The sequence below is a fragment of the Muscardinus avellanarius genome (assembly GCF_963383645.1).
Source record: "Muscardinus avellanarius genome assembly, chromosome: 13".
Lineage (NCBI taxonomy): Eukaryota > Metazoa > Chordata > Mammalia > Rodentia > Gliridae > Muscardinus > Muscardinus avellanarius.
In genome coordinates this window covers 94,284,281-94,311,463 of record NC_137799.1, presented here as the reverse complement: position 1 = coordinate 94,311,463, position 27,183 = coordinate 94,284,281, and the positions used below count along the sequence as shown (strand labels likewise).

At 57.2% G+C, this 27,183-nt stretch overlaps 1 protein-coding gene across 1 annotated transcript in view; it reads right to left on the bottom strand.

Moving 5' to 3' along the window:
- Positions 1–24,071, bottom strand: part of PHF2 (PHD finger protein 2) — a gene marked incomplete at both ends in the record, with an annotated part of 96,516 nt that extends 72,445 nt beyond the window's left edge. Inside the window, one exon of the mRNA XM_080708668.1 lies at positions 23,974–24,071. Within this exon, the coding sequence (XP_080564794.1) occupies positions 23,974–24,071 (98 nt within the window). The remainder of the gene's footprint in view (positions 1–23,973) is intronic.
- Positions 24,072–27,183: the final 3,112 nt, after the last annotated feature.

Sequence of the window (27,183 nt, the reverse complement as noted above, 5' to 3'; positions counted from 1 at the left end):
TCCATCCCCAGTGCTGCAAAACTTACATAAATAAATAATAAAAGGCTGCGTGCTCTATGATTCCAACACTATGACATTCTGCAGAGCTAGAGCGACCCTACAAGGATCCATGGCTACTGGAGCTGGGGAAGAGGGACGAGGAGTAGGCGGAGGCTCCTCCGCATGGGGGATCCTGAGTGCAGTCAAAGCCACAGGACGCCTAACACAGAGACCCCTCAAGCAAACTGCACACTCTGCCGACGAGGACGCGCCAGCGTGGGCTCACCCGCCCTCACAATGCACCACACTGCGATCGGGGCAAGGTGCCAGTAACCGGGAGACTTGGGGGACTTGCTCCCTTTAAGTTCCATCTTTCTGTCAATCTAAACCTGCTCTGAAAGTTGAGTCTATTAAAAACAAGTCACAAAGAAGCCCCGTGCTTCCTTACTGAAAGCCCCCGGAGACACCTGCAGTTAGGCGGGTCATGGGTTGGGACGCTGAGACCAGGAGGAGCTGCCCGAACGGAACGAGCTCATGGAGGCTGTGCTCAGGAAACACATGCGACACAAAGTTCTACCTCAGACACTGCTGGAGTAAATAGCTGGCTGTGGTGGCAATGGGGAAACTGAGACCGGGAGGATCACCAGTTCAAGGCCAGCGGGAGCAGCTTACTGAGACCCTTAGCATCTTAGTGAGACTGATTCAAAACAAAAACTGGGCTGGGGGCGTAGCTCAGAAGTAGAACACCCCTGAGTTCCATCCCCAGTACAAAAAAATAAGATGATAGCAGACAGACAGTGGCTAGACAGAGAACGACAGAGCGGGCCACCCTGAGCGGGCGGGCACGGTGCTGCCGGCAAGCACACGCTCTCCACGCGGCACCAGTGGGCCCACAGACAGCCCTGAGCGAGCTGTCAGACGCGTCCACGGCAGGCCAGACCCCAGGGACGCTGTCACGTGACAGGACACCAATCTGTCTTAAATATTAGAGAAAAAAGGAAGACTGGCAGATGTGAACTGGGCTCCGCTCACACCAGGGGAAACGGATGGAATGGAAGACAGGCCGCTGGGGCAGGACCGCACAACTGAAAAGCATGAAGAAGATGCCCCCTTTAACAGGCAGGCGCATGTGGTGAGCTGGGGAGCAGGAGGAGAACTCTGAGAAGCCACCCAGGAGACCGCGGGGAGGAAGAGGAAGACGAGTGGTCCCACAGGCAGGAGATGCCGGCAGGTGAGGAGAGGCGGCAGGGAGCCAGCCACCGTGGGCCCTGTGGCCACGGAGATGCCCCGACAGCGGATCAGGGCTCAGGATGCTCCCACCGCCAGCTCACAGCCGTCCCAGAGGGCAGGGCGTGCCAAAGCATCGTAGCCCACTCCCCGGGTTAGCAAAGACAGGCTCAAAAATCACTGGAGCCCTGGGGAGAAGGCTAGCTTCCGCATGCAGCTGAGGAGCACGCACCCAGCTACTCAAACCCCAGTTCTGGGTGAGCCTCGGGACGGGTGGAGCCTTCATAGCTGGGGCCAGGTCGTGCCTGCTTCCTCCGGGTCCTGCTGAATCTGAAGCTGTGCCTATCGGTGTGATTTGAGCAAACTGCTCACTGCCCCCGTCTGGCCCCGGGCCAGGTGGTAGCCGCGAGTGGGGCAGCAGCTCTCTGCTTTGAGGTGCTCTTTTCCTCTGGGCTCACTTCCTCATGGGCCTCCTGCCCGGCAGTGTTTAAGGTACTTCAGCCAGAGCTACAGAGCACCCTTTAAATAGCTGGCCCAGGCCATCTGCTCCTACCTCCTGCCGATGAGGCATCTGCACTCCACTCAGACACCTGTGGCATACAGAGAGGACCGCCCTGTCCTCGAGCCTGGGAAATGTGAGACCATCACCTGCAACCCGCTGGGCAAGTGGGCCTGTTCAAGTTCAACTACAAGTACAATGTTTTTGAAGTTCATTAAAGCTTGTTAAAAAAAAAAAAAAATGACTGGAGCCCAGCGTGGTGGCGCACGCTTGTCATCCCAGCATTCTGGAGGCTGAGACAGGAGGATCGCGGTTCGCGACCAGCCTCAGCCTTCTTAGTGAGGCCCTCTGCAACATAGTGAGACCCTGTTTCAAAATACAGAATGAAAAATAGGGCAGGGGTGTAGCTTGGAGGTAGAATGCTCCTGGGTTCCATCCCCAGACCTGCAAAAAAAAAAAAAAAAAAGACTGGGCCCCGTGAAGGTGTCTCTAGCAGTCGAAGCCTCTGCAAAAAATGGTGTCTGAGGCAGGACTCCGCAGGAGCCTGGGCGGCGAGGAGACGATACTCATCTACTCATCGTGCACTTGCCCTGCCGCCACTGCTGCTGCTACTACTTTTTATTTTGGCACAGGGCACTGGAGATTGAACCCAGGGGCATTGCCACCTCTGAGCTACACCCCCAGCCCTGTTTTTCTTTGAAACAGGGTCTAAGTTGCTAAGGCCCTCCTTGAGCCCGCAATCCTGCCCCAGCCTTCCAAGTACCGCGTCTGCAGGCATGGGCCCTTCCGGGTGAGCCGCCGGGGCATTCAGGCCGCGCCTGGGCTCCGGCCCCAGAGGGCAGGTTTCAGCAGGGGCTGCGAAGTCTGTGGACACAGAGGACAAGACCAGGGGAAATAAGGGTAAGCACCTTCTCTCTTCTCCAAAGGCATGCAAGTGCCCAGGGAAAAGCTACTCGCACTACCTCACAGAGACTGCGCAGGAAAGCCCCGGCCCCCAGTTCCCACGGGAGAAGGACCTCTGTCACAACCTTGAGTCCTCTGCACAGTCACGAGTGCCTAAGGAAACGAAGCTGCGAGTTAACTGCTCCTCTAATGCACTGGACAGATGCCAGTGCCACAGGCCGGCTCGGGCAGCAGGGTCAGGCGTGGGCCAGCTCCAGGTCCTGTCCCTGCAGCAGGGCGATGGCCCAGACATAGACAGGCTCCCTCTGCCCGGCCCGCGGACATGCCAGGGCCTCTATGCACAAGACAACCTGCACGGGGCTGTCACTCTCATCTCATAGGGGAGGAGGGCAGAGGGGAGGGAAAGAGGGAAGGAGAGGCTTCCTGTGCCTCCCGCCGGCACAGCCAGGGCCTGCAGCGGCAGCAACACGCTCCAGATCACAAAGATCAGGGTGTGGGCGCACACCTGCGATCCCAGGACTTGGGAGGCCCAGACTAGAGACTCACAGGTTCAAGGCCAGCCTCAGTAACTTAGGACCTGCTTCAAAAAAGAAAGCACTGGGGTGTGGCTCAGAGGTAGAATGCCCTAGGTTCAATCCTCAGGTACCAAAAAAGAGCGATCACAAAGGCCCAACTCTGGAAGCTCCCGTGCCTCCCAGGTGCTGCCGCTTCCCTTCCAGAGAAAGCGTGAGAGGTGCCAGGATCCTGTATCCCAGAGCACGAGGTTAGGCTGACGGGAGGCCTGCGATGTTGCCCAGACACTGCCAGGCAGACATACCCAACACCCAGCACACACACACGCGCGTGCGCGCACACACACACTACAGAGCAGGACACAGGACTCCCAGACACTCCAGCCCGGGGCGTCCCAGGGCAGACCTCCTGCAAGCAGCCAGGGCCTCCCAGCGAGGCCCCCTCAGGAGCCGTCTCTGACGCGCAGCCGCCCTGCTGGTGGGTGGGCAGGGCCTAGGGAAATTCAGTGGTGGACAAACAGGAACACGTGGTGCTGGGGGGCCAGTCCAAGTCCCACCCAGCTCTGAGGCCCTGGGCACTACGGTCACTCACGCATCAAGCCCCAGTATGACAGTGCGACTCAGTAAAGTCCAGGAAGGTGACCTCGGGCGCCCCCAACCCACTGCTGCCAGATACCCTAGCCATGTCTGTGCACCTGTCCTGCACGTGAAACATAAACTTCTGTGACTGGACGCTCTGAAAACTCAGGAATCCATCCCTCCTTTCTCTCTCCCTACCTCCCTCCCTTTCTTTCTTTTCTTTTCTTTTCTATTGGAGATTGAACCCAGGGGCATTCTATCTCTGAGCTATACCCTCAGCCCTTTTAATTTATTTGGAAACAGGGTCTTGCTAAGTGGCTGATCGTGGTCTCAAATTCTGGGATGCCAGGTGTGTGCCATCTGCCAGCTCGCTCAGACTTCCAATGTCCTGGTCTCTAGCCTCATCCCCATCTCCTCAGCCCACCTCCGTGGCTCAGCTGGAATTGGTCTGGACCCTGCCTGGCCCCCGGCTTCCATTGAGACTTCCAGAGCAGCAGGTCTCCAGGGTCATGCAGGCCAGCATCACTGGTGCCAAGTACCTGCCCACTGGTGGCATAAGCACACGCCCCAAATCCAGCCTGAGAAAGCCGAGCTTCCCTCAGTGGCAGGCACACGCTCAGCACCTCAGGGCCTATCCTGGGGAGCCCTGCAGGGTCCCACCTCACTGCAGAGGGTCCCCAGGGCGCCACTAGAGAGAGGTGCTGAAGAGACACCTCCTGCATACACAAAAAAGAGGGTTCGGAGCAGTACCAAAAAAACAAGCAAAGCAGGGCAGGTGCACGCACAGGGCCAAGCCTGCGCTGGGAGGGGCTCCTGGGAAGCCCCTACGGGCACAGGACGAGAGCCAGCCGATAGGAAGGAGCTGTACCCAACACACGGTTGTTTGTTTTGTTTTTTGGTGGTACTGAGGATGGAACCCAGGGGCATTCCACCTACACCCCCAAGCCCTATTTTATTTCTTGGGTTCCCAGTACATTTTCTCCTGGGCAGAGGCTGCCTGCTAAGACCTCCCCAACCCAGGCAAGCCTCTTCCTAACACTCACACACATTCGGGGGTCTTCTCCTCGCCCCAGGAGGGGGTGGGCGGGGGTGGCAAGGCTCAGCCGGCCAGGGCCAGCGTGGACTCGGCCTTCTTGAGACAGGGGTGACAACTTCATTTTAGAGTAAGCGGAATGTACATTGTGCCCTAATGCCCGCAGACAGCCTGGCCCTCAAGTGCCGGGCACCATCCTGACCACTGTGTCCAGCGGACAGCGCGAGTCTCTGCATTCAGCCACCGGAGCCACTGCCAGCCTCATCGGCACTAGTAGGCCTGACTCACCCGTCCAGTGGCCCCGAGTGTGGCGTCCTGGGGAGGGCCAGGCTCTTCCTCCACCTCCCCTCGGCGGCATCTGGACTGTGTGTATGTGTGTGTGTGCACACACGCACACACGTGTGCCTGGGAATTGAACCCAGAGGCAATCTATCTCTGAGCTATAGCTCAGTCCTATTTTATTTTTCATTCTGAAACCAGCGCTCACTAAGTCACTGAGTCTGGCCTTGAACTTGGGATCCTCCCGTCTCAGCCTTCCACGTGCTGTGATTACAGGTGTGAGTCGCCATGCCTGGAACATCTGGGCCTCTGAAGCCCCCAGTCCTGCATGTGTATCGCCAGGGGTTGGCAGGACCACCCAAGGGGGCACTGCCCCAAAAGGGTGGCCACTCCGCAGGGATGAAACGCAGCCACTGGACAGCGAAGCCTGCGGGGCCCGCTGAGTCACAGGTGCCGTGGTGTCCCGTATACTCCTGAGACTCCTGCTCATCCGGGTGCCCAGAGGCAGACGGGCACCAGGCCACGGCCCCTGGAGAGGGAGGGGATGTAAAAACAGGGCGGAGTGGAGAGATCTTTAGAAATCCCCGGGCCTTGGCTATGGGGTATCTCCATGGCCGGAGGAACCCATGAGTGCAGAGGAACGGCTGAGGAGGCCTCCGGGCCTGGGGGAGGGTGCCCCGCCTCCTAGGGCCAGGCGCCCAGGAGCGCCCCCACCAGCCCACCTCCAAGGCCCTGGGGATACACAGAACCCGCCATGTCCGCGAGGTGCAGGTTTTAGGGATGGGACATGGTGGCCCGCCTGAGGCAGCTCCAGCTCAAGTTCAAGGAACTTCCTCAGCCTCCACCAGAAGATGCCACCCAGAGGGCGGATGGAGCCCCACCCACCAGCTGCAGCAGGGTGAAGGCAGCTTCCCCTCGGCTCAGGGGGAGACTTCCAAGACCCCCCGCACACACCCACAGCTGTTTTAAGTTGGCATCCTGCACCCAAGTCGGCTTCAGGGACACGATCCCCCGATGCCCCAACCTCAACCAATGAGAGGAGAGGGGCCACCGACACAAACGGAAGGCCAGGGGTGAGGAGCCAGGGGTTCACCTGGAGGACAGGGGGTGACCCAGCTACTGGCTGCCCACGTGTGAGATTCAGACTAAGGCAGGTATCAAACCCGAACTGGCCCTTCAGTTCTCGCCTGTGAGACAGAGGGCGCAGCCTGCGCCCTGAAACAGGAAGTGGACTCACGCCAGGAGGCCGGCTGCTGCTCCGAGGAGACCCAGAATGCCAGCGCTCTGCGCACTTCCACCAAGAGCGAGGCGGCTCTCCACGCACATCGGGCTGCTGTTGCACATGGGCCCTGTGCGTTTGCACAGGGACAGGGCAGGTGTGGTCCGCCTCCACCAACACGGCCCCCAGGCAAGAACTCTCTGGCATCCCAGAACAGGACAGCAGCAGCAAACGTCCACACGGTGAGGATGGCCAGGAGAGATCCGCCATGACTCCAAATCCTACATTTCTCAAGGCTTACGTTAAATGTTCAGAAATCAGCCAGGCAGAGCAGCACACGCCTTCATCCCAGTACTTGGGAGGCTGATGCAGGAGGATCACGGGCTCAAGGCCAGACTCAGCGACTTAGTGAGACCCCATTTCAAAACAAAGACTAAAGAGAGCTGGGGTGTGGTTCAATGGTAGACCGTCTCTGGGTTCAATCCCCAGTATTTGTAAGTATCCGAGTACTTGCTAGAAATTATTTCCCACCTATAAGTACTGAAAAAGTAATCTGTTAGGAATCATTTCACATCTGTAGTGTGCGGGCAGCCACAGGCTCTCCTCTACAGGTCCAGGTGAAGGGTGGTATTCAGTTCTCCCCGACAGAGCTCACCTCCCTGGGCTCACCCCAGGGCTTCACCTGGCTCACACCTCTGTGCCGTCAGCAGGAGGGAGTGCCACAGCACGCCAGAGCTTCGAGGAGGCCCAGCCGGTGAGGGGAGGCCCCATCATGCCACCCTCGTGCTGGGTCAGTGCAAAGGAGGGGAGGCCCTTGGGACTGCACACGCCTCCTGCAGCCCGCCCCGCCTCCCAGGACCTGCTGCCGCTCTGGCCAGGGTGGAGCAAGCTAGTGTGCGGTAATGAGGGGGTTCAGCAGAAGAGAGGTGTGTTGGGAGGGCGGGGACGCCCCACCCAGCCTTCAGGATCCAGAGCTCTGGGCCATCTCTGGGCCAGGGAGGCTTACTCAAACCCTGGTATCCAAAAAACTAAGGGTTCATAAGATGGTAAGAGACGAGGCCTGGCCAGTGACCTCTGACCATCTATGTCCTTGCCTAGAAAACGAGTGGAGAGTATAGAAAAGTATAGAAGTGGGAGGAAAAAGCAATCTTCTCCCTCCATTCCCCCCTTGGATACTCGAGGTTGAACCCAGTGACATTCTACCTCTGAACCACACCTCCAGCCCTATTTCATTATCTATTTATCTATTATTTTTGAGATACTAAGGTTCGATCCCAGGGGTATTCTACCTCATAGCTATGCTCTCAACCCTATTTTATTTTTAATTTTTACTTGAAACAGGGTCTCACTAGGTTGATGAGAATCTCACTACTTGCTGAGGCTGTCCTCGAACCTGTGATCTTCCTGTCTCAGCCTCCCAAGTACTGGGATTACAGCTGTTGTGCCACCATGCCCAACTCTATTTTTTATTTTGAAACGGGGTCTCACTAAGTTGCTGTGGGTCTAAGTTCCAGCTGAGGCTGGCCTAGAACCTGCCATCCTCCTGTCTTAGCCTCCCAAGCAGTGGGATTGCAGGAACGCATCACCATGCCCAGCTGGAAAAAGTAACCTTAATCTTTAATAATCTCGCTCTGGTTGTCCAGGCCTCAGATGCAGCTCAGTGACGGTGCTTGCTTAGCATGCTCAAGGCCACGGGTTCGGTCCTCAGTATGGTGAAATTTTGAGAAAATTAATTTCCAGCATATTGTTTGTTTTAATTGATTAACAGCAACGATCCTGCTATGCCTACAGCATTCCACTCACCATTACATCGTGAGCGTTCCCCCACGTTGCTGGCCATCAAAGGCACCCTGCTTTCCCGGGGTGAGCACACAGTGCGGTCTACCTCACCAGCCCCTCGGCACTGTCACGCAGCAGCGGGGAGTCCCGATGTCTTCAGTGGATATGCAAGCTGTCTCTGTGTGTACTTTTAAGCCTGCTCTGTGGATTTTTATCCTGGATAAAAGACACGGCCTCTTTAAAAATCAGAGCAGGTTTCTAAGCATCACTCCAGTGGTTTCTAAGGAAACCGATTGTATGCAGATATAGAGCAAATATCTCTTCCGGGAAGCACTGGAAATTACAGGCTTCTATTTGACTAAAGCCCTCAGAGCCCAGACAAATCTGACTGGAGCAGAGGCAGGTCGGTCCTATTCACAGAGAGGGGCCACAGCCAAGGAGGGCGCCCCTGTGCTCAGCCCTTCCGGGGGGGCAAGGTGGCAGTCAGGAGGCCCCTCCCCACCTCTCTGGGCCCTGGGGTCCCCACTGTGCACTCTCTGGCCCAAACTGCCAGAACATCTCGCATCTATTCTTTGACCTTTAAAAGAATCATATAGAACAAGAAAAGCAGAGATTAGGAAACAGACATCTAGATTGGCAGAGCAGTTTGAGCCCTCCCCAGGGTCCTCCACAGAGCTGGCCCTGAGCCCCAGCCAACGCAGGGCCTGGGCGGGCGGGGCTGTGTGCCCTCCCAGAGGTGGGGTGGCACCAGCGAGCCTCTCCAGCGACCACGCAGCAACAACCAAGTCAGCCGTGCAGTGCACACACCGTGACCCCAGGACCTGGGAGGCTGAGACAGGAGGATGGCAGGTTCAAGGCCAGCCTCAGCAACTTAGCCTGACCCTCAACCACTTAGCAAGACCCTGTTTTAAATTAAAAAAATAAAATAGGCTGGGGTGTGGCTCAGTGGCAGAATGCTCCAGAGACCGAGCAGTTTCTACCTTAGCCACAAGCACAGAGCCCCTCGAGCCTCTTCCCCAGCAGGCAGCAGGCGGCAGCCCCCACGCCCCACGGCTTGGATGCCTCGCACCAATGGCCGGTGGACAAGAGGACAGCAGCCCCCTGGGCTCAGGAGGGGCTCTGAGCACGGCCAGCAGACTCTCAGCAGCACCAGGAGAAGTAGGTCTCGTCCCTAAGTTTCACCCAGCACACGGGGTTATTTTAGGAATAGCCCCGAAAACTCCTCTTACCAAGCAACTGGCAAAAGCAACCACGTGTCACCAGGGTGTCACCAAGAAGCCTGGGCCTGGGCAACTGGGCGACGGTGCAGGCGACCAGGGCGCATCACCAAGAAGCCTGGCAACTGGGCAACTGGGCGGGGGTGCAGGCAAGTCGAGACACCGCTGCCCCGGTGAGCAGGAGGCCACCGGCGGGGCTGTCCCCCACACGCGGCCCTCCGGTCTGCGGCGGCCCTACGGGTGCCCTGACATGGCTCTCCCACACACTTGATAGGGAAAACCCAGGAATCCCAGTGAGTCAGGGACAGAAATGCCACCCCAGTGAGCAAGGGGCCCTGAGCCCTGCCCTATCCAGCCCCCGGGAGGCAGGACACTGCGTGGAGCCCGGCGAGGAGCGAGGCAGGGCCAGCGCAGAACAGGACCTGTGGGGCGGAGCCAGACATTCAGGTGGAAGAGGACACGGTGGCGGGGAAGTGGCGGGGAAGTGGCTACCGGCGCTTCACTCCGAAGGCAGAGCTCAAGGCACAGATGTCACAGGAGAAGCAGGTGCCAGGAGTGCAGGGCCGGAGGGAGGGGGCAGGGAGGCTCTAGCCTGACCGCCCCCGGGGCCCACCACGCGCTGCCCAGGACCAGGCCCCCTCAGGATGGACACTGATCTCCCCCACAGCGACTCCTTTAGAGAATAGGTGGCACAAAGCCGAGCGTGGTGGCACACACCTGTAATCCTAGCACTTGGGAGGCAGAGACATGAGGCTCGCAGGTTGAGGCTAGCTTCGCAAGACCCTGTTTCAAAGCAAAGAATAAAAAGGGCTGGAGGTGTAGCTCAGAGGTAGAATGGGAGCTTGGAGGCTCAATCCCCAGTACAAAAAAAAAAAAAAAAAAAAGAAATTAAAGAAAAACCGGGCTAGGGGTATAGCTCAGAGATCAGGGCTCCCGCTCCAGGTTCACCCTACTGCCACGTCTCCAGGTGCTTGGGCGCTGCGGTGACATCCAGCGAGCCATCTCATCACTGTCTGCCTCTGCTAGTGCTGAGCAGGGCTGTCTGGCTGGGCCAGCTCTTCTCATGGCCCCGGCTGGATCTGGGCTCTCCCCGGCTGATGCTGAGTGTGCTGGTGCTGCCCTCCCCTGCAGCCCGTCCCCGGCCATGGGCTGGCCCGGGCAGCGCCACACTGACCCCATATGTACCGTGAGAGCCGGCGGTCTACGCAGGCTCAGCTGCAGGCCTCCGGGCGCTCGCAAGCCTGCCCCAGACCCCCTTGGTAACCAGCTTGAGGCCTGCCCTTGACGCACTCAGAGCTCTGGTCTCAGCACAGCCGCAGCTCCAGGAGGGGGGTGCAGAGCTGCTCCCGCCTCCAGCGTGGGCCAGCTTCCTGTGGCTGCCAGGGAGACGGCTAGACTAACGGAGACTGTCTCCATCCAGCACCTGGGCACACCCAGACAGCTGAAGGCCAAGGCTGAGGCAGGGCCCTGGGGGCAGAGGTGGGAGCCTGGCGGCCAACGTGCTGGGCAGGTGGGCACTGGGAGACAGAGGGCAGGTACGGGCTGGGATATCTGGGTGCAGTGGCACACCCCTGTAATCCCAGTACTTGGAAGGTCAGACAGAAGTGTCACAGCTTCAAAGCCAGTGCTGCAACTTAGCTAGTGCTTCAGTAACTTGGTGAGACCGTTTCCAAATAAAACATAAAATAGGGCTGGGTGTAGCATGGAAGTAGAATGTCCCTGAGTTTGAGCCCCAAAACCACAGAAAAAGTCATGCGGCAACACGAGTGTGAGACCCTCGAGCCGAGGACTGGTCTCCATCTCCAGGGGCCCTGCTGGTGGCCGGGCAGGGAGCCTGGCGGGCACCCCGCAAGGGGCAGGGAGGGCAGCGGTGCTAGCCCTCCTCTGCAGCCGCCCCCGGCGGAACCAGGGCCCTCACCTGGAGCTGCCTGCTCTAGCGCACCCAACATGTGCGTGCCCCAGCAGCACTCCGAGGGACCTCCGTAAATGCAGGCTGGATAATGGCGCGCGCCTGTCCTGATCCTACTGAGCAGGGCATAAAACGGGGACTCCCACCATGGCCCGCAGACCACGGCACCTCCCCATACCCGGCCCTGGGCCACCACCCAGAGGCTGCACAGACTGCCCCCAGCGAGCCAAGGCCCGGCCGGTGCCCCGGAGCCCCCAGCAGGGCCATTGTGCACCGGCACCAGGACGGAGCGCGGTCCCCATGGCTTGGAATTGTGGTCAGCCGGACACCAGCCAGAGGAGGCCCGAGCCCAGCACTTCACACCCCGGCTCTCGGCACGGCCTGTTGGCTGCTGGGCCCTCCAGAGGCCAGAGACGTGTCATGGTGGCTCCCACTCCCCACGCACAGCCGTGAGTGGCCTGGAAGCCTCGGTGCAGCTGGCACGGAGGCCGGCTAGCTGGTGGTCCTTCTCTGGAGCACCCTTAGACCCAGGAACCCCCACCCTAGGAGCTGCTGCATGGCTCGGTGTGGAGGAGGGCCAATGCAGTGCCAATGGCAGGCAGGTGTGCGCCCCAGGGCGTGGCTATGCATAGTCAGCATGGTGAGGCCCACCTGCAGGAGAAGGGGGCCCAGTGCCCAGGGTGACCAAGCTCTGCACTCAGGGGGCCTGTGGGGGCCCAAGTGCTGCCCACCAGGCTCCGGCTACAACTGCTCTCAGACCCTCAGCCTCCGTCTCTCCTGGGGGCAAGCAGGGTCTGGACCCCAGGTCAGTGTGTGTCCTTACCCCACAACGGTAGTGAGCCACGGACAGAGAGCGGCACGGAGATCTCGTGCCCCCCGGGTCTCACACAACCATCCCGATGTGGTTTTCTTTTTTTTTTTTTTTTTTTTTTTTTTTTTTTTTTTTTTTTTTTGAGGGTCTGGGGATGGAACCCAGGGGCATGCAATGTGGTTTTCTAGGGGAAGGTGCGTCAAGGGGCGAAATCTCAAAGCCTCATAAATACCCAGTGCACAGGTGCCTGCCCTCTCACAAGGTCAAACAGTGGGCTGAGGCCGCAAGGGCCGGCCCCGGTTCTCTGCCTGCGTTGGCTGCCCACCCGAGACCCAGGACACTGTCCATCAGGCCTCCCCACGTGCCCAGTGCTGTGGCCTGTCCCAGCCTACAACCTGTCGGGTACAAGAATGAGTAAGAAGCCAGGTGTGGTGGCGCACACCTGTAATCCCAGTGCTTGGAGGCTGAGACAGGAGGATCCTGGGTTTGAGGACAGCCTCAGCTACTTAGCAAGGGCTTAGTAACCTAGCGGGACAGTTTCAAAATAAAAGGGCTGCCGGGCGTGGTGGTGGACGCTTGTAATCCCTGTGCTAGGGAGGCAAAGACAGGAGGATCCTGCAGGTTCTAAGCCAGCCTTGCTGGCTTAAAAGACCCTGTTTCCAAATAAAAATATAAAAAAACGGGTCTGGGAGTGTAGCCCAGAGGTAGAAGGGTTCCATCACCAGTAACACAAATAAATAAATAAATAAATAATAAAAAATTTTTAAAAAGGGCCGACGGTATGGCTCAGAGGTAGATCACCCCTGGGTTCAGTCCACAAAAGAGAAGAGAGGATGAGTGAGGAGGGCCGGGTACAGCGTGGAGGTAGAGAGCTGACTAGCACGTGGAAGGTCCTGGGCTCGATCTCCAGCACAGAAGGAAAAAAGACCTGAATGAACCAACGAACCAACAGAAGAGGGCTCTGCAGCCCTCCTTGCATTCCACAAGGATCGGAAAACAGCTTCCCACTTTGGGAAACCCAGCCTCGAGGCCCCGCCCCCAGACCTTCCTAGGACACAGTCCTGCCTGCCCTGGGCTCTGCAGCAGTGAGCTCCCGTGCCGCCCTGGGCCTGCGTGCAGGGAGGCCATGTCTCAGGCCGCACAGCAGCCGGCTCTGCCTGCTGCCCCCTCCCTGTCCAGCCATAGGCGCCTGGACCACGCCTCCCTCCCTGGTCATCACTTGCTTTTGGTTTGTGTGTTTGGTTGCTTAGTTGTGGGTTTGGTATGGCAACTGGACCCAAAGGTTTTCTATCTCCAAGCTATGCCCCTGGCCAGACGTTTCAGTTTTTGTTTGGAAACAGTCTCACCAGGTTGCTGAAAGTCTAAGGCCGAGGCCGTCCTCAAGCCTGCAATCCTCCTGTCCCAGCCTGACAAGTGCTGGGATTATGGGATTAAAGGTGTGCGCACAGGGACCAACTTGGTCTTTCACCTTGGACAGGCATTAGGAGGGAGGAGAGAGGATGCAGGCTCCTCCCCGGGCCAGGCCTCGGCACGGCCTGGGCATTCCCTCCTGCTTCCCGCAGGCTTCCTGGTCCCTGGGCCCGAAGGAGCACCCCAAGGCAGGGTCCTGGGGGGCCCTCCTGCTCTGCTAGCCAAAGCACACACTGGACCTGAACCCAGGGTGTTCTACCTTGGAGCTATACTCCCAGCCTTTTTTGTTAGTTTGTAATGTTTTGTCTTAAAATAGGGTCTCACTAAGTTGCTGAGGGTCTGGCTAAATTGCTACAGCTGGCCTCAAACTCACCTCCTATCTCAGCCTCCCAGGTACATGGATTATAGGTGTGAACCACCGTACCTGGCAACCCAGCCAGCTTTAACTCCGGACAGTCTACCCTCTGGCCCTAGGGCATTCTGGGTGTCTTCTTCCTGGCACGGTGGGCTCCCCTGGCCTGGCACTTCCGTCACTTCTCTCAGTGGAGTGACCCTGCTGCACCTCCAGCTGTCTCTGCCGTGTTGCCCAGGGAGCTGGAACCTCCAGCCCTTCCAGGGCTGGCCCACCCAGCAGGAGGGGCGCGGAGCTCTCCAGGCTGCCCCCAGGCGCACTCGCTGTCTCCCTCCCCAGGCGTGGGAGGCCTGGGTTGCCCAGGCGGCCCCCGGGGAGGAAGGCGGTCAGGGGCAGGTGACAGAGACACACAGGGGAGCCGCAGGGGCATAAAGGGGTCCCACGCACAGGCACCTGGCCAAGACGGAGCCAGCACTCTTTCAGGTAGCACGGGGACACGCGCTGCACCTGGTATCTGGGGAGCGCCAGCACACAGAACTGCAAGAGGGAAGCGGGGCAGGCAGGACCCTGCAAACATGTGGCTCCAAACCCAGCCACCGCCCCTCGGCAGCGATTACAGAGAAGGTAACAGTACCAGCAATGGGGCCGGGGTCGGGCTCAGTGGGCGAGTGCTTGCCAGCATGGAAAAAAATAGAAAGAACTAGCAAAAATTGGCATGGTGGCACTGTAAGCCCAGGGCTTGGGAGGCCAAGCCACACGCCAAGGCCAGCCTCAGCAACCTGTGTCCCCAATTGAAGATAAAAGCGCTGGAGCTAGGGGTGGAGCTTGGAGGTAGAACGCCCCTGGGTTCAATCCCCAGTACTACAAAAAAAGTACTAGTAACTCATCAACCTAGTGAGACCCTGTTTCAAAATAAAAATAAAATAGGTCTGTGGACATAGCTTGGAGGTAGAATACCCATGGGTTAAGTCCCCAGTTTAAAAAAAACAACAACTTGCTACTGGGCTGGGACATAGCTCAATGGTAGAGTGTTTGCCTAGTGGTAGGGAGAACAGTATACACCTGCAGTTATCAAAAGAGCATGGTAATAAGAACATAGAACGGACGTGCAGACCGAGGGAATTGAAAGTTCAGAAATAAACCCGCGTGCATATGGTCAAGTGATTTTTCAACAAGAGTACCTGGAGATGCCTGTAATCCCAGTATAGGGGAGACTGAGACAGGAGAATCACGGGTTTGAGACCAGCCTCAGCACCTTAGCAAGAATCTTAGCAAGACCCTGTTTCCAAATAAAAAATGAACAGGGCTGGGGTGTAGCTTAGAGGTAGAAGCCTCTGGATTTTATCCCCAGCAGTGTGCATGCTCATACGCAGACAGTGCTGGGATAACTGGGTATCCAAGCATAAAAAAGGAAACCTAGACTTACTCACACATCAAAAAACACATGAGAACGAATCAAAGACCTGACTGTAAGAGCTGAAACCATAAAATTCTTAGAGGACATCATGGGAGCCAATGTTTATAACCCTGGGTCTGGTGACAGATATGATATGATACCCAAAACATCACCAACAAAAGAACAGATAAACTGAACTTCATTGAAGTTTAAAACCTATAAACTGGGTGTGGTGGTGCACACCTGTAACCCCAGCACTTGGGAAGCTAAGACAAGAGGATTGCAGGTTCAAGGCCAGCACATGGTAACTTGGTGAGACCCTGTTTCATAATAAAAAATTAAAAAGGCTGAGGTTGTAGATCCGAGGTAGAATGCCCCCGAGTTTAATCCCCAGTGCCACATACACACACACACACACACACACACACACACACACACACACACGTTAAAAGCTTTGTGCATCAATGAACATTTATTAAAAAAAAAAAAAGGAGGGGGAGCTGGTGTGTTGCTGCATGCCTATAATTCCAGTACTCCGGAGGCTGAGACAGGAGGACTGCAGGTTCAAGACCAGCCTCAACCACTTAGCAAGACTCTCAGAAACATAGCGAGACCCTACTTCAAAAAAAAAAGAAAAGGATTGGGGTATAGGTAGAATGTCTCTGGGCTAAATCTTTAGAACAAGAAAAGGAAGGAAAGCCGAGCGTGGTGGCGCACGCTTGTAATTCCCGCGCTTGGGAGGTGGTGACAGGAGGATCACGCAGGTTCAAAGCCAGCCACGCTGGCTTAAGAGACTCTGTTTCCAAATAAAAAAAATATAAAAAATAGGTATAGGAGTATAGCCCGAAGGTAGAAGGGTTTCCAGGAACCCCAGTACCACCAAAAAATAAAAAATATAAAAAAAGCAAAGGAAGGAAGAAAGAAACAAAGTCAGGCAGGCAGGCAGGCAGGCCCAAAGAATTAAAAAAAGTATTTGCAAATCATGTATCTGATAAAGGTATAGTCTATAGAATATATAAAGAATTCTGAAAGCTCAGCAATAAAAAGACAAACAATCCAGGTTAAAAATAAGCAAAAGTATGGCGCACACTTGTACTCCCAGCATTTGGGAGGCTGAGACAGGAGGACGATGATTCGAGGACAGCCTCTGCTGCTTAGTGAGGCCCTTAGCAATTCAGTGAGACCCTGTTTTGATATAAAGAATAAAATATAGGGCTGGGGGTATATCTCGGAGGTCGGAATGCCTCTGGGTTTAATCCCCAGTATCAAAAAAAAAAAAAAGCAAAGGGCTTGAGTAAACATTTCTCAAAGAAGATATGCATACGTCCACAACAAGCACATAAAAACATGTTCAACATCATTAATAATCGGGGAGTTACAGGTGAAAGCCACAGTGAAACACCGCTTCACACCCACCAGGATGACTATAATGAAAAGACGGAAATAACAAGTGCCGGTGAGCGCGGACAGCGGCCCCGTGAAAGATGTTTGTTAGTTCCTCATAAAGTTAGACAGAAGCCGGGCGTGGTGGCCACGCCTGGAATCCAGTACTTGGAAGGCTGAAACAGGAGGATCCCAACACAGTCAGCCTCGGCAGCTCAGCGAGGCCCTCCGCAACTCGTGAGACCCTGTTTCAAATTAAAAAATGAAATAAGGCTGTGAGTGTGGCTTAAAGGTACAATATTCCTGGGTTCAATCCCCAGTACCCTCACACACACATACCAAAAAAAAAAGGTAAATATAGGGCTGAGGGAATAGTTCAGTGGTAACACATGTGGTTATATACCCAAAAGAACTGAAAACCGGTGTTCAACGAATATACGTACACAAATGTTCATGACAGCATTACTTACAACAGACTTAGAAAAAAATTCAAATTTCCATCAACCATTAAGTGGATAAATTACAGCCTATCCTTACAATGCAGTAATATTCAGCCATAAAAATCAATGAATCTAGCCGGGCGTGGTGGCGCACGCTTGTAATCCCCGCGCTTGGGAGGCGGAGACAGGAGGATCGCGCAGGTTCGAAGCCAGGCGCATGTGCTGGCTTAAGAGACCCTGTTTCCAAACAAAAATACAAAATAGGTGTCTGGGAGTGTAGCCCGGAGGTAGAAGGGCTTCCAGGAACCCCAGTACCACACACACACACAAAAAATCAATGAATCTATAATCCCAGTACTTGGGAGACTGAGACAGGAGAATCACAGGTTCAAGACCAGCCTCAGCAACTTGGTGAGACTTAGCAACCTAGGGTATATTCCTCTGAGTTCAATCCCCAATTCATTCTTTCTCTCTCTCTCTCTCTCTCTCTCTCTCTCTCTCTCTCTCTCTCTCACACACACACACACACACACACACACACACACACACTAAACATTGACACATGCTACAGAGTATATAAGTTTCAAAAACATCCTATTTGGTGAGAGAGGCCAGACTCAAACAGTTACAAGGTAGATGATTCTATTAACATGAAACACAAAACATCTAAAATAGATAAATCCACAGAGCCAGAAAATAGACTGGTGGTTGTTAGGACTGGTAGAGGGAAGGGAAAAGGGGGGTGGCTGCTTAATAGAGCAGGTTACTTTGTAGTTACAAAAAATGTTTGGGGACTTCATAAAGGTGGTGAGCCTGGCATTGTCGCCCACACTTGTAATCCCAGTACTTGAGAAGCTGGGACAGGAGGATCGCAGGCTTGCGGCCAGCCTCAAGAACTCAGTGAGACTCCAAGAAGCTTACCAAGATCCTGTTTCCAAATTAACAGTAAAATAGGGCTGGGGATGTAACTCAGAGATAGAATGCCCCTGGGTTCAATCCCAGTACCATTAGCTAAATAATCAAAATAAATAAATGTGTTATTGTACAACAATATGCCACTAAACTGCAAGCTTAAAAATGCTCAACTTATGTTATTTCAATTTCTTCTTGATTAAGTTAAAAAACCAAAGGCTAGCTTCTCCATTTGTCTGGACGTATATCACAAGGACCTCCTAGTTTGTTTATTTGGTTTTTTGTGTTGTTTTGAAGGGTGTGTGTGTGTGTGTGTGTGTGTGTGTGTGTGTCACTGGGGATTGAACCCAAGAGTATTCTACCTCCGAGTTACACCCTCAGCCTATTTTAGTCTTTATTTTCGGTTGCACTGGCCTCACAAGTAGCTGCGGCTGGCCGCGAACCTGCGCTCCTCCTGTCTCCGCTTCCCAGTGCTGGAATGACCAGCGAGTCCACCACGCCGGCTCCATCTTCTGTCCGTAAGCTCTGAGCTGGAAGCCAGCGTGGCTACAGATCTAAATGCTCCCTGGCCTCCCCCTCCCCAGCACTTGGTGGCAAGGGGACTGCTGGGAATGGAGGTCAGCAGAGATTCAGGGATGGGAAGGGACAGATAAGGACACAGAGCAGGGACGGGGGCACGCAGCGGGTCTCCCTGGGGCAGGAGCCAGGCCACTGCTCACCTGGCCATAGCCTCCTCGATGTCCTTCCACCATGCCGTGCTGTCCCACCCCAGACGCGAGTGGCTACAGCACCTGGATATGTTCAGGCCCTTGAGCCAGACGTGAGCCAGACTCGCCTCCCACCTGTGCCCGCTGGAGACCAGCGTGTCCTCGGCTGCAGGTCAGAGCGCACCTCCTGGCTCGGGGGCCTGCACTCCCCGAGCTCTGTGCCATCTCCCCTGGCTGCCTTGAGGGCCAGGGTGACGGAGTGACCCACCCACCTGGACCACGGTCGGCACGGTCAAGGTGCCGAATGCCATCATCGGTCCCCATCCAAAGTGCACACACCCACTCTGCCTCATCCACACCTGACTTAGAGGACTTAGAGCCTTCCCAAGGCCGGGCGAAGTGGCGCACTCCTATAATCCCAGCACTTGGGAGGCTGAGACAGGAGGAGCACAGGTGCGAGGACGGCCTCAGAAAGCAGTGAGATTCTCATCAAACTAGTGAGACCCTGTTTCCAAATAAGATATGAAAAAATAGGTCTGGGAGTGTAGCCCAGAGGTAGAAAGCCCCTGGGTTCCATCTCCAGTACCACAATTAAAAAAAAAAAAAAAAAAAAAAAAAAGGGCTGGGGTGTGTAGCTCAAAGGTAGAATGCTCCCGGGTACAATCCTCAGTACCAAAAATAAAATTCCTCCCATGTGCTCCATCGTGGAACACCACATTACTCCCAGCAGAAATCCCCTCAATCTTCTGGGGAGACGTGGCCATGGAGGAGAGGGCTCCAGGTTGGAAGGAGCATCCCGAGCCTAGCCCAGACCTCGGCCGTCTGCAGCCATGCCTGGCACCCGCAAGGCCCCAAACAAACGTGGGCTGCGTCTACCATGCCTGCTTCTAGCCAAATACTCCCAACAAAAAACAAACATGCCGGTGGCGATGATGAGGCTCCACGGAGTGGCTTCCTGCGAGACGCCGCACTCGGGAGACGCCGCAGCAACCCGCGCCTCCCCCTTCCGTGGGCCAGATGCCCCTGCTCCTCTGAAACTGCACCAATTCAAAATGTCTTTTTTTTTTTTTTTTCTTTTTGTGGTACTGGGATTGAACTGAGAAGCATTCTACTTTTGAGCTATGCCCCCAGCCCTTTTTACTTTTTGTGATGAGAATGGACCTCTCTGAGTTGCCGAGGCTGTCCTCGAACCTGTAACCCTCCCGTGTCTGCTGAGAATTCCTTATCTTAAAATAATGAACTGTTAGTCCTGCACACATCACAGCGGCAGAGCCTCCAGTCACCCAGATTTCGATGTTGGTGCCTAAGCCATGGCACGGCCTCTGCCCCTCCCGACACACTCGCTGGCCCACTGGCACAGCGCCAGGCCTGCCCCGCGTCCCCAGGTGTCCCGCGCACCTCTGCTGCACAGAGCCTGCGGCTGCAGACACAATAACAGCCCACAAAGGAGATCGACACCAGGACAGCCAAGGACAAACACACATGACCAGTGGCCCCTCGACGTGCTCCCCCTCAAAGCCAGGCGTGGTGGCGCACGCTCGTAATCCCAGCATTTGGGAGACAGAGACAGGAGGATTGTGGTTCAAGGACAGCCTCAGCTACTTAGTGAGGCCCTCTGCAACTTTGTGAGAGCCCGTTTCAAAGAGGGTAGGGGGTGTAGCTTGGATGTAGAATGCCCCTGGGTTCAATCTCCAGTACTGCAAAAAAATAAAAATAAAAATAAAAAAGAAGGAGGGGGGGGGCTCCCTGGCTAGCAATGTAGGGGCCCTGCGTTGACGGCCTCCCTGCCTCCCGCAGTTTCTAGCCTTCTGTGAAAGACCCAGCAGACTGAGGCGGACCTCTCCACCTGCAGTTCTGCCTCCTCTATGAGAAAGCCCCTGCAGGCAAGGTCTGGCAGGCCTGAGAATACGGGCCGACCAGAGTCACTGCGGACACATGCGACTTTCGCCACCAAAGTCACCGCACAGCTCTCAAGCTCTTTCGGGTCAACTTGACTGAGGATGCTCCCCAGGCCCTTCCGATCCAGTAGGCCGAACGCCTGAGTGAGGGCTCCAGGCTGCAGCTAAGGATGCTGGGGACTTCCACAGACTCATCCCGCTTCCCAGAGCGCAAACAGCTGACGAGGTGCGGCCGGGGCACTAGCAAGCAGGTTCAGGCAGGGGCAGGAGTGGGGTCTGGACTCGTCCTCCAGTTGGAAGACCAGGCACAGGAGGGCCCACGGCGCTCACTCAAGAGCTCTGCACAGGTGAGACCCTGAGCGGAGGGGACGCGTCCACGGTGCCTTGCATGGGGCCCGCATCCCTACCAAACAGCAAGAGGTGCACGGAAACCAGCCTGAGCCGCCAGGTCCTGCCCACAAACGCACCCTTTCTAAATCAAAGCTGGGTGCCCAGCCCAGGAGCCAAGGCGAAGGGGAGGAACCCCGGCAGGCAAGGCAATCCAGGTAAGGCAAACCTCCAGGCACTGAGGAGTCTCCTTCCCCCGGGCCAGCCCACGGGGCCGCCCACCCAGGACAGGAGGGGTGCTGCGTGCTCCATGTCCTGCTGAGACAATGCGGAAGCCAGTCCTCGGAAGGGGCTGCCCCAGCCAAATTCCTGATCCAAGACCCTACCAATAAGCAAGACCTTATTTCCAAATTAAAAAAAAAAAAAATTAAGGGCTGGGGGCATAGCTCAGAGGTAAAAAAAAAAAATCTCCCTGTGTTCAGTCCCCAATACCACAAAATACAAGTGTGAGGTATTCAAATTTTTAAAAAGTGAGATGAAGCCGGATATGGTGGCACACGCTTGTATCCCAGCATCTGGGAGGCTGAGACAGGAGGATCGAAGTTCACGGCCAGCCTCAGCTACTTAGCGAGGCCCTTTGCAACTCAGTGAGAGCCCGTTTTTAAAGAAAGAATAAAAAATAGGGCTGGGGTGTAGCTTGGAGGTAGAATGTTCCTGGGTTCCACCCCCAGTACTGCAAATAAATAAATAAATAAACAAACAAACAAATTAAAAGTGAGCTGAAAGCCAAGTTCAGGGACACACGTCTGTGACGCCAGCACTTGGGAGGCTGAGACAGGAGGACTGCAAGGTTCCTGGCCACCCTTAGCAGACCCTCATCAGCTTAACCAGACCTTGTTTCAAAGTGAAAAATAAAATAGGGCTGGGGGTATATCTCAGAGGCAGAATGCCCTGGGTAAAATTCCTAGTACCAAGAAAAAAAAGTGAGTTAGAATGTGAGCTCAAGAGTAAATAATAGTACATGCTGCCTGCAGGGTCACCTAAGAATATATGCAGGTGAGAAGCGCAAGGGCTGGCCCTGCACCTTCGTCTTATGGACAAGAAGAGGGATGCTGACGGAGGGCTGGGTTCTTCCTGCAGCTGAGGGAGAGCAAAGGAGACCAGGCCCTCACCCGCCTCTCTCCACTGCAGCCCCTGCCCAAGCCGCCCAGGGATCCAGACCCACCAGGAGGCTTTGATTAGCAATAAGAAGATGTATCCCGAGGCTGAGCCCCTCGCGGTACCCAGGGCCACGGGAAGAGGTGGAAAGGGATCTGTGCTGACCAGTACTGTCCAGCACTGAATCAAACCAGTCCTGAGATGATAAGGAGATGGTCCTCCCAAAAGTCTGCCTTCAGGGTCGTATCTCCTCTGCCTCGGCCTGTACCACAGGGTCGCAAACACCAGCCCCTCAGGCTGCTCGCTCTCAGAGCCTCTCCCCGCCCCGTCCTTTATTTCTGGGTTTTCCCCTGGCCCACAAGTCCAGCCCAGAGTTAGTCTTTCCTTCTTGGAGGCTCACCCTGGGCACAGGACAGGTCGCCGCAGTCAGGGCACTGAATCTGGCCAGTGGCTAGGAGCTGGCAGGTGCCCGGGGGGCTCTGAGGGCGCCTGGTGGGGAGGGGGACTATGGAGGACACCCAGCGCTTCCAGGGCCATTGAGGGCCAGCTGCTCAGCACCTCGGAATCTGAGGAGCCCTGCAGGCTCTTGCCCACCGTGGTCTGGCCCCTCTGAGGCGGACGCTGGCCGGTAGGGGGTTGGAGGGGCCTGTTTGGGGCAGAGCCCAGGCACCAGACCTGGCGTCCACTTCCCTGGGCCTCCCGGGGAGACAGTCCAGGAGGCTCAAGAGACCTCAGTGGCCACAGAGCCCAATATCCTCCGGATAGGCATCCCTGTCACAGACACGAGGTGGGACCAGGGCTGACAGATGGAACCAGGCCGTCACATCCTGGCCACCTAGCTCCCTCAGGAGTGCACCAGGCTGGACAGAGGGGACGGCTCACTTTTAAGGGCCACCGGCCAACCCTAAAGCCCCACAGTAGGAAGGAGCAGGAGGATGTCCCTGCAGGAGGGTCAGGACCACCCACCACCGCCAGGGCCGTCCCTGCAGCCGGCCCCAGGCCTGACCACCAGACCGGCGGCGGGCACCCTGCCTGGCCGGCGGGCCGAGCCGCCCCACAGGCAAAGTGGCTCTCGGGAACCTGTTGGTGCAGTTCAGGCAGGAGGATCGCCTCTTCCGCCTCCTCTACTTCTGGGAGGGAAGGGACGGGGCGCTTGTAGCCGGCGCGGGCCAGGTCGGGGCCAGGGGTGCGAGAGGGTTCGCGGTCTCGGGCGTCCCCGTCCTCCTCGGGAGGGAGCGCGAGGTCCTGTCAAGCCGGAGCCCGGCGGGCGGAGGGCGCGGGCGCGGAGAGGCCGGCCAGGCCGGCGGCTCGGCCTCTGTCACCGCGGCGGCTCCGCGGGCCGGCGGCGGGATGGGGCCGGGCCGGGGAGGACCGGGAGGACCCAGGAGGGCCGGGAGGACCCGGGAGGACCGAGAGGACCGGAAGGGCCGCGGGGGACCCGGGAGGTCCAGGAGGACCGGGAGGGCCGCGGAGGACCCGGGAGGTCCAGGAGGACCGGGAGGGCCGCGGAGGACCGGGAGGACCGGGAGGACCGGGAGAACCCGGGTGGACCCGGGAGGACCGAGAGGGCCGGGAGGACCCGGGAGGACCCGGGAGGACCGAGAGGGCCGGGAGGACCGCGGAGGACCGGGGGACCGAGGAGGGCCGGGAGGACCGGGAGGACCGGGAGAACCCGGGTGGACCCGGGAGGACCGAGAGGGCCGGGAGGACCCGGGAGGACCCGGGAGGACCGGGAGGACCGGGAGGACCGGGAGGACCCGGGTGGACCCGGGAGGACCGAGAGGGCCGGGAGGACCGCGGAGGACCGGGGGACCGAGGAGGGCCGGGAGGACCGGGGGACCGGGGGACCGCGGAGGGCCGGGAGGGCCGGGCAGCACCGGGCCGGCGGGATGGGCCTGGCCGGGGAGGACGGCGGCGGCCCGGAGGCCGCGCGGGCAAAGTTGCGGCAAGTTGCGGCCGGGCCCGGCGGCGGCCTCGGCCTCGGCGCCAACTTCCCGCCCGCTTTGTGCCCGCCGCACAAAAGCGCGGGCGCGGCGGCGCTCACCTGCCGTGGAACCAGTCCTTGCAGGCGTCGCACTCGATCATGAAGCGGGTCACGTCGTAGGGCAGCCGGCACACGCAGTACACCGGCACGGTCGCCATGTTGCCGCCGCCGCCCTGCGCGGCTCCGGCCTGTGAGGCCGGGCCCGGCGCTCCCGTGCTGCGCGGCGCGGACACAAAGCACCCGCGCGGGGGCGGCAGCCCGGCCGCCGCAGGACCCGGCCGCGGCCTCTACGTCAGCGCCCCGGGTGGCGCCGCCTCCGCCGCCGCCGGGCCGCGAACCCGGGGCTCGCGGGCGCAGGCCGCGCGGGGGCCATTGTGCGGCGCCGCCCGGGCAGAGGCGGCGGCCACCTCCCGCTGACCGTGGCCCAGCCCCGGGCCGCCGCAGGAGCGGGGGACGGCAGTTTCCCTGTTTGCAAATAATCCAACATTTTCCAGCGTCCCCCGAAGACGCCCCCCCCCCCCGGGGCACATCCTCGCAAGGTCCCCTCCGCGGACCCGCCGGCCACCCGCCCTGCCACCCAGGGCACTCTTAAGGGAGGCAGGGTCCGTGCCACTTGACAGAGGCGAGACCAAGTGGGCAGCGGTTTTCACCGTGCGTGGGGCCCGGGCGTTGAACCCAGGGATACCGCACCTCGCAGTGACACCCAGTCCCTTTCTATATCTTGTTTTCTGGACACAGGGCCTTGCCACTTTGCTCAGGCTGGCCTGGAACCTGCGGCCATCCTGTCTCGGCCTCCCAAGTACCGGGCTCGCAAGCCTTGGCCACTGTACACAGCTCCCAGCAATGAAATGTCTAGCCAGGAGAGGAGCTGCCTGCAGAGAGGGTAAAGGGAGCACCCAGGAGGAGCCCCAGCCCAGCCTTGAGCTGAGCAGCCTCCTTCCCAGGCCCTGGGGAAAGCCCCTCCTCTCTGCCACCAGCAGCCTCTGCCCATCCTCCCTGCTGTCCTGCAGCAAGGGTGCCCACTGTCCTGTCCCCGTGCATGTCCGCCTGACACTCCCCGGGTCCTCAAACCCTCCAGGGCTGCCTGCCACCTGCGGCATGGCACAGGCCTCCTGGCCTCCCCTGAAACCTGCCGGTTTCCTGTTCTCCCCCTGCTGGGCACGCTCCTTCCCTGTCCCCTTCCACCTTCCCCCTTCCCACGGGCACTCTTCTCTGATAAACGCTTGTTTACTCCTGCACACCCACTGTAAGCAGGCCAGGGCAGTGAACACTGGAGCTCACGGAGTCTCTGTGGATACATGCGTACATGCATAAGTGCAGACACGAGTAGAGGAGCTGGGGAGAAGAGCACTGGGTTAAGGGGTGACAGAGACGCTCCCAGAAGGCCGCCCAGGACAGGGGCAGGGCAGGGGAAGGCCGCCCAGGACAGGGGCAGGGCAGGGGAAGGCCGCCCAGGACAGGGGCAGGGCAGGGGCGTGCTATCCGAAGCTCAGAGTTAAAAGCAGGGAAGGGATCCCTCCAGGGGGGTGAGCAGTGGTCGGCACAGCCCAGGCAGTGCCCGCACACCAAAAGAAAAGAAGAAGCTGGGCACAGCGGCACAGGCCTGTAAACCTGGGACGTGGGAGGCTGAGACAGAAGATGGCAGGTTCAAGGCCAACCTCCATAATTTAGTAAGACTTTTAGCAACCGAGTGAGACCCTGTTTGAAAATAAAAAGGGATGGGAGGTAGAATGCCCCTAGGTTCAATCCCCAGGACCACTAAATATATAAATAGGTAGATAGATAAATGGCTGGGGGAGTCACTCAGAGGTTTAATGCTCCTAGGTTCAATCTCTAAGTAACAAACAAAACAAAACAAACAAAGAAAAAACACAGTATGGTGGTGCACATCTGTTATCCCAGTACTTGGGAGTCTGAGAAAGGAGGATCACAGTTTCGTGGCCAGCCTCGGCTACTTAGTGAGGCCTCCACAACTTAGGGAGAAACAGTTTGTTTATTTATGTATTTATGCATTTATTTATTTACTTTTGTGGGTCTGGGGATGGAATCTAGGGGCATTCAACCTCCAAGCTACACCCCCTGCCCTATTTTGTATTTTTATTTTAAAACAGGGTCTCACTAAGTTGCAGAGGGTCTCACTAAGTAGCTGAGGCTGTCTGCCATACGTGATCCTCCAGTCTTAGCCTCTCAAATGCTGGGATTACAAGCGTGCGTCACCAAGCCCGGTGACCCTATTTTAAAATAAATAATAATTTTTTTAAAAAGCCTGAGGGTGTAGCTCAGATGTAGAATGCCCCTGGTTTCCATCCTTAGTAACACACACACACACACACACGCACGCACGCACGCACACACACACACACACACACACACCCCTGAACGTGGTAGCACAGGCCTATGATTCCAATACCTGGGAGGCTAAGGCAGGAGACTCAGGTTCAAAGCCAGCCTCAGCAACTCAGCAAGAATCTGGGTTGTTTGTTTGTTTGGTTTTGGTTTGGGGTTTTGTTGTTTGCAGTACTGGGAATGGAACCTAAGGGCATTCTACCTTGGAACTACACCCCAGCTCTATTTTTTATTCTTTATTTTAAAACAGGGTCTCACTGAGTTGCAGAGGGCCTCACTAAGCAAGACCCTGTTTTCAAATAAAAAACTAAACAGGGCGGGGGGGGGGGTAGCTCAGAGATAGAACACCTTGTCCCCCAATGCAGAGAGAGAGGAGAGAGAGAGAGAGAGAGGGAGAGGGAGAGGGAGGAGGAGGAGGAGGAGGAGGAGGAGGAGGAGGAGGAGGAGGAGGAGGAGGAGGGAAGGGGAGGGGAGGGGAGGGCAGGGGAGGGGAGGGGAGGGGAGAGGAGAGGAGAGGAGAGGGGAGGGAGAGAGCGAGCAAGGGAAGGGCCTAGTTTCTGCCTTAAGGGGAAGAAGCTGTGTGCCTCAGACAGCTGTGCCCCGTGCACTTCTGTAACTGCTGTGGGTGGAGTGCCCCAAATTTGGTGGCTCCATCTGTCTGTGCTTCCTAGGCCCCAACAGCTGCCTGCCAAGACCTCGCCACCCTCTGCACTCGAGTGGAATCTCCAACCAGAAGTCTGTGCCTGTGTTGGAGGTCACTACCCAAGGCCCCGCGAGCCTGGGCCGCCCACATGTAAGGAGGTGCGCTTGCCAGCGGCCTCACGCCCTGGCACTCCGGAGCAGCGCGGTTGCAGCCCTGCACGCTGGCTGAGGCAGACATCCTTTCTTCCCCTCTCAACAGAGATCAGCGGTGCCATTCCTTGA